The sequence below is a fragment of the Coenobita brevimanus genome, chromosome 111, assembly GCF_032717465.1.
Source record: "Coenobita brevimanus isolate Jiangsu-jjx chromosome 111, ASM3271746v2, whole genome shotgun sequence".
Classification (NCBI taxonomy): Eukaryota; Metazoa; Arthropoda; class Malacostraca; order Decapoda; family Coenobitidae; genus Coenobita; species Coenobita brevimanus.
In genome coordinates this window covers 5010916-5018436 of record NC_137064.1, presented here as the reverse complement: position 1 = coordinate 5018436, position 7521 = coordinate 5010916, and the positions used below count along the sequence as shown (strand labels likewise).

The window sequence follows — 7521 nt, the reverse complement described above, 5'->3', positions numbered from 1 at the left end:
ATATATATATTCATGATCTTATGGTTAAAATACTTGATGTTATCGTACGGTCTAGCTAAAATGATGTTATGGTTTGGTATAGTTAAAATACATGATGTTATGGCATGATTAAATACATGATGTTATAGCATGTACAGTTAAAATGAATGATGTTATGGTAGTTAAAATGATGTTATGGTATGGTAAAGCTATATGATGTTATGTTATGGTACGGTACAGTTATAATACATGATGTTATAGTATGGTACAGTTAAGATGGATGATGTTACGATCTGCTACAATTAAACTGCACGATGTTAAGGTCAGACAATATGCAGAATGAGAAGCTAAGATGAACGATATTGTGACGGGCATCTCCTAACTCCTGACGACGTATCTGACGAGGGAAGGCGAGATGACGTAGCCGGACCTCTCCAGAGTGGTCATCATCTGGTCCAAGGCGCGGTGGAAGGGGGAGTAGGTAGAGCAGCGCAGGAGATTCAGCTGCGTCAGAAGGTCCGGCAAGGCTAAGCTCGGCAAGGTTAGGGCAGAGAAGTGAATCGCCTTCGGTGGGTCGTAAACGCGGTACAGATCACCTGCGAATCGACGAAGCTCGCTGATGTAAGGCCGACCCAGGACCAGCGCGAAGGTTAGGAAGTATAAGGCACCGTAGAAGGCATACATGACTCTGGTTGACATTGGCTGAAAGGGTCCCTCCAGCCAGCGAAATATTGCAACGAATATCAGCGCCCCACTCAAGGTTATCAACAGCAATTCTCGTATGCAGTTGCCGGAGAACTCGTAGTGCCGAAATGGTACCGGTTCGTGGAGATGAAGGAAGAGCCAGGGATTGTGCTCCTCAACCGGTTCGCCTCGCACCATCCCACCACTCAACTGATGTCTAGTTACTTGGTTCACCACATTCAGGAACCCGGAGAAGGGAACCACCAAGTCACGGATCACAGTCACATGCCGGAAGTTGTTTACTCGGAGTCCCTGGGTTATACAGTCCACGAAATCATGCTTAATTACTTCCTCAGAGTTAAAGAGCCTCCATGTCGTCGTGTTCTCGGCAAGCAAGACGGGGTAAAATTGAGACAAATCTTCAAGCTCCTGGAACGGTATCCTTGTCGCGTTGCAGATCAGAAGGGCGTTGCGGTAGATGTTGTCCTGTCTGATATTTCGGTCGATTTCAGCCACAAGTTGAGACAGCACCAGGTCCTCCTCGTGGGCGGGTTTCTTGGCTATCACTATCACCAGGTTATCGACAGGCACTGATAACTGGAACGTGTGGAAGGAATGCGACTCCTGTGCATCCAGCCGCTTTAGGTACTCCTGCACGCCTCTTATGCGATGCTCCCTCTTAGCAGCCTCGATTTCTGCGTTCTTCTCCGGGTCGTCTTGGTAGTGCACTGAGTAGACTTTGTTGCTGCAGAAGATGGGAAGGACCACCAGCACGACGAAGAAATAGACGAAGGCAAGGATAAGGTGGTGTGGCGTCATAGTTGATTTTCTTTGGTTGCTGGACGGTCTCGTTTTCTGTGGTTTGAAAGGAAAATTTGTTGGTCCATCCTGGTCAGCTGTTCCCCTTATCTTCCATCTGAAAAACAGAGGAAAAAGTCAGTATAAAAGAAAGAAAAAAAGAAAAAACAGAGGCGAAATGAGAGAGAGAGAGAGAGAGAGAGAGAGAGAGAGAGAGACTGTGGCAACTCTAATTATTCTAGTAACGTATGTCCAGTCACGTAGTCTCTCTCACTCCCACCCTCATACGTCATTCAGGCCAACACCAGGCGATTTCACTCATCTAAGGAAAATCGCAGTACTCAGACGGTTAATAATTACACTACTAACCCCTCAAACCAATGTCTCACTTTGCTTTTTATTCTTGCTATCTCCAGACGATTTTATTAAGCTTAGGGAGGGGTCTTCAGCTGAAAATTTAATCAGTTCACAACGATGGCGATTTTTTTCACTTCATTCTTGCCGCTTTCAGACGATTTTCTCTAGCTTTGAGAATTTTTCGAGCTGGAGGAGTGATATAGCCGTAATAATCCCTACAGCGCAAATAATCTGAGCTGAATAAAATCGTCTGGAGGTAATCACACAACAAGGACTCATTTTTTTTTTTTTTTCAATGGACTCTGGTATAATTCATGCTGACTCCAGACGATTTTGTCTGGCTGACAACACCTGATCGTCTTCTTTAATGGGGTAAATTATTGTTACACAGAAAGTACCCCCTCCCCTCTCTCTCTCTCTAAGGGTATAATGCTGACACACACACACACACACACACACACACACACACACACACACTCACACTCTGTCTGTCTGTGTGTCTGTCTGTTTGTCTCCAGGCAATCGGGATTGCACTGTCAGCTCATATTCCACCACAATAATAATAATCATCATCATCATCATCATAATCATAATAATGTAGTAATAGCAGCAGTAGTAGTAGTGGTAGTAGTAGTAATAGTAGCAATAGTAACATTTCAACTCTACAAAATCTGAGAAAACGTTACTCATTCCAAACATTCGGTGTCAAAATGAGATTCGCCAAACACTGAAGATTATATTTTAGCAGGGACACAAGTACATTATCTATATATCTACCTTTCTATCTCTCTAAAAAATAAACCACAGTCCCTTTATACCCCCTTAGAGATGTAGGGGCCCCTGGATAGGCTTTGGTAATCCAGTATGTCCGTATTCTCAACCATGTCATAATTTCCCAGACGTAACTAATATATCGTGTTGCAGGCGGGACAGGAAAAGAACTGGACAGAATATTTCCAAGTCTTTCGCTTTTCATGCAAACAGAAATTTTAGTCACGCGTGTAAAATGGTTTTAGGTTGTTGTTATTATTATTATTATTATTATTATTATTATTATGCATACAGGAAAAAGCAAGGGAAGGAGAGTGCAGAGTACCCTTCTCTCTAAATCTTCATGGAAATTAAATTGTAAGTTACCAGAGAGAATTGGTAGTAATTATGGTAGTTCATTACAAGACAAATATAGTACTGGAGAGAGACGCCTTCACGTGGTGGCATCCATATAACCAGACTGCTTCACTGCCTGGTTACACAATCGTCCCTCAATTTACTTCCCTATCCCTCAATAGTAGGATGGTGGCACCTTCAGCTTACAGTCCAATGGGTTCACGTTTCAGTTGAGAATGTGGTTGCATCTACAACTACTACTGCTACTACTACAACTACTACTAACACCACCACCACCACCATCACAACAACAACAACAAAGACATCTACTACAACTACTATTACCACTACTACGGTATCACCACCACCACCACCACAACAACAACAACAACAACTACTATTACTACTACTACTACCGGTATCTAGCCTACTTCCCCTCTTTGTATTAGATCGAAAAAAAAAAACAAAAAAAATCACCTCTCAGAAGTCAAATACAACCGCTCCTGGCAAGCTCTTCACTGGGACTGGGGCATTCAAACCACTACACCACCTGGCTAATACAATCATCCACTATACTAACTAGATAAGACCTCATCCCTCCCACGAAGCGTACTCAGTGATAAGATAACGTTAATGAGGAGGGCAGCTCTTCGGATCTCTCTCTCTCTCTCTCTCTCTCTCTCTCTCTCTCTCTCTCTCTCTTCTCACGGGTTTCTAGAGGAGCGCTGTTACATAACACCCCGTATTTTTCAGAATACTGTGTCAAAGTTTCATAATTGTTCATCTTTAGGTGGATCGATATTATTGTCCTCAACTGTAGGCTACCCTATCATTATATCTATGGGCATATCATTACTGGAGATTTCGTAACACCACCGCAGCGATTTATTCTGCACATCGCATCTGAAGGCCACATAGTTTGGTACAGATGCGATCTGTCTTTATATGGGGGAGAGAGAGAGAGAGAGAGAGAGAGAGAGAGAGAGAGAGAGAGAGAGAGAGAGAGAGAGAGAATCTAACAAGGAATTATCAAGGAATAGGCAACATGATATCACTGAAGACAATTAAGGAATCTATTATAGTTTTTTTTTTTTTTTTTGCTATAGCTAATCGTCACCGTCCAACTTACATTTAAATGACATGGTAAATCTCATTGATACTATAAATTCTTTGTCACACACACACACACACACACACACACACACACACTTCTATACTCCGTCCACTTTCACTTGGCCTAATACTGCTATCACTCCATCTGAATGGTGAGTTGTAAAATGAGCTTAAAAGAAATGTTGTGTTTGTCGCAATGAAGTGCTATGGAAAGGATGTTCAGTCGGCCTAAAATCGCTAACTCTCCCTCTGAATACTGAGCTGTAAAAAGCTTAGCACTAGAATATTGTGCTGGTCAACGTGTCATGGAAAGTGTGCAGAGCAGTAATATAGTATTAATAGCCACTGCGCTACGAGAAACAGGCAGCAAAAGGATCTAAATCTCAACCAAGTGAAAGTGGACGAAGTATAGTATTTAACACAAGTAGTAGTATTGATAGTAGTGGTTGCTATTGTTATTGTTATAGCCCCAGGGTCATGGGAAATGTGAATCCGGTGGACTGCAGGCGGAAATTGCCCTCAGCCTGCAGTCTCTCCTCCTCCTCTTGGGAGATAGGGAAGAAGCTGAGGGATCTTTGTATAACCAGGCAGTGGAGCCGCCTAGGTATTTACTTATATGTGCCATCACGTAAATGTGTTCCTTACATGATGGGTTTTGGGAGATTACTGTCATCACTGGACACGAAATATTAGGCTTCTCTCAGTTGAATACCTCCTAACAAGAACAATGGAGATAACCAACACTATCTTTTCCTGGCAATATTCTAATCTGTATTTTATTCTAGTATATAATTACAGTATATACTAAATATTTCATCCATTTGAATTCTCGCGCCACAAGATCTTAGCTGCACTTGTGACGTCTTAGTGATAAGCAGAAGTTTCCACCCTCACAAGACATAACTTAGCTAATTGAAGTTCCATACATCTTAAACTTTTCAGTACCATATTAAAGTGTTTAAATGCGATGGTCGCACTGCTCACATTTTTTTCTGGTTATTGTTTGAGGTTAGACGGAGTACATAATTGGAAATGCAGGTCCTTAATTACCAAGAATTTTAAGACTTCCTGAATACAAATCACTATAGCAGCTATTTACTACCAAATACAGTTATCTTTGTCTTATTTTTTTTCACTATAATATTCACTATGGTTCGGTTGTGATGATAAGTCTAAATAAGTAATCAAAGCCAAACACTGTACAGTAAATTGAGAACCTTATGGTATGCGTGTATATCATCATTGCAGAATAGCACATCTTGAACCTAATACTGACTTATATTTGACTTCTACAAACCAATAAAGGTAGAGGATTTTACCTTTAAGAAACACGGCGAGCACCAAGCCGTGTGTTCGTGATGGAAAAATACCCGGGAAAACCTGAACTGGCAACCGCGTCACTATGGTTAGCCACCAGCACCACCATCATAGCCCACACCCGACACGTTTTCTGTCACCCTCGCTTGGCACATAAAACCACTATACACTTATAAATCCCGTGCCATAGTCTCAGGATTAGGGGTTGAGGGAGTGGATTAAAACTGATGTGGAATTGGGGAGGCGATCCACAGCGCTCTAGACTCACGGCCACCACCTGAACACTTGTGGACTTAACTGTACATAGCACTGACAAGTTACCAGTCAATATTTATATATTTATTTTCTGGCAATATGGGGGATTGATATGATACAATTCTCACAATTATCGGTAAAGGTTTTAGGAGTGTAGATTCAGTTGGTATAATACAATTTTAGATCAAATCAGGGAAAGGAGAAATAGATCGGAGAAGTATAATACATGGTGCCGTAGTGAGAGTGAGCAACTGACGGGTACACCTACCAGCTCGGTCTCGGCTCTGAGCACCTGGAGAGGATAAACACAGCCACCTTCTCGGGTCCTAGGGGTGGATAGGGATAGGAAATAGTAATCTAATTATCCTGATACCTGTAGAATCTAACGCCAGGTCATCCACATATTGCAGAACTTATCCAAATACCTGATTATCCAGATGATGAGGTTGTCCCAAGGGTGGATGTGAATAGGAACAGAAATACTATCCTGATGCCTGAATAATCTAAAACCATATCATCCACATATTGCAGAACTTATCCAAACACCTGATTATCCAGATGACTAGGTTGTCCCAGGAGTGGATAGGGGTAGGAAACGGAAAGACTATCCTGATAACTGAATAACCTAAAACCAGATCATCCACATATTACAGAACTTATCCAAACGCCTGATTATCCAGATGATGAGGTTGTAAGGAAAGGACAGCTTATCATGGATTCGCTGTCCAATAGGTAGGTGACTGGAGGCTTCTTGATTATCTTTACCAAACCTCTTCTCTTCCCTCTAACCATGCTATTAAAAAAACTCATGTCATGCCGCCAAAGGAAAGTAGGCAGCTCATCTACAATAGCGTTACGATAGCCTAGCCTCGCCCCCCTACTCCTCGAGGTGGGTAAAATACGAGTGAAAATACTAAGGACTCCATCAACAACAGCCACTACAAGTACTTCTCCAGACCCCTGATCATCTCCTAGTGTATCTGGTTTTATATTGTTTTACGTGCAGGTAACAAGGATGAGGAGGGTGGGGGTCGTAGAATCATCCCTCATCAGAACTTAAACCAACTGGAATTATGTGCTTCAATAACATTCTTGGGGGCGACAGGTATAAATGTATGTTCAACCAAAAAGCAGGAGTGTATGGGCATGAAAATGAGGGGGGAGATGAAACTGATATTATTTCTACGAAGTTAGATCACCAGAGAGAAGGTCTAGATAGGGAATGCCTTGGTGTGTAACATCTGTTTGTATCCCGTCTATCTATCTGTGTGTGTGTGTGTGTGTGTGTGTGTGTGTGTGTGTGTGTGTGAGAGAGAGAGAGAGAGAGAGAGAACTGTTACCGTGTGTTCTTGAAAACGAAGCCAGAAAAAGACCTCATTATTTTTGTAATTAGAAGTTGTGGTGTTCATTACAGCAGTCAACCCAGCCACCCCCACGCCATTCCCTTCCCCACCCCCATCCCTCCTCTATCCCTTCCCCATCCACCATCCCTCTAGCCATGTTACCTCTTCCTTCCTCGCCTTTCCCCTTACCGTCCGTTCTCCCTCTTCCTCCATCCCTCTTCCTCCTCCTTACCTTCGCTCCTCTCCTATTCCTATTTCCTTCATCTTACCTTCCTCCTTCCCTCCATTTCTCTCCCCCCTCCTTCTCTGTCTGTCTTTCTCTCACCTCTACCCACCCAATTTCCTTCTCCCTCCCCTCCCCTCTGCTCTCTGTCATGTTTCCCCTCCCTTCCCCCTCTCTATTTTTCTTCACTTCTCCCCAACCCATTTCCCTCCCTCAGTCCCCATTAACCCCCTCCGTTCCTCACCCCTTCATCCCCCACTGTCTCTCCATCCACCCCCTCCTTTCTTTCCCTCTCCCCCCCTTTCCTCTCCTTTTAAGCCCTCACCCTTTACCTTCCTTCACCAC

General features: G+C 43.0%; 1 protein-coding gene across 1 annotated transcript; it reads right to left on the bottom strand.

Moving 5' to 3' along the window:
• Positions 1-207: 207 nt before the first annotated feature.
• On the bottom strand, positions 208-5589 carry LOC145417731 (uncharacterized). Its single transcript, XM_080286331.1, has 2 exons — positions 5358-5589; positions 208-1579 (listed from the first exon to the last, which is right to left on the bottom strand). The coding sequence occupies exon 2, from the start codon at positions 1480-1482 to the stop codon at positions 358-360; it is 1125 nt and encodes a 374-aa protein (XP_080142457.1). The 5' UTR covers positions 1483-1579; positions 5358-5589; the 3' UTR covers positions 208-357.
• Between the last annotated feature and the right edge of the window lie 1932 nt (positions 5590-7521).

Bases quoted from the DNA above. Each gene is read 5' to 3' on its own strand.
- LOC145417731 (XM_080286331.1), bottom strand. From the start codon at position 1,482: ATGACGCCACACCACCTTATCCTTGCCTTCGTCTATTTCTTCGTCGTG.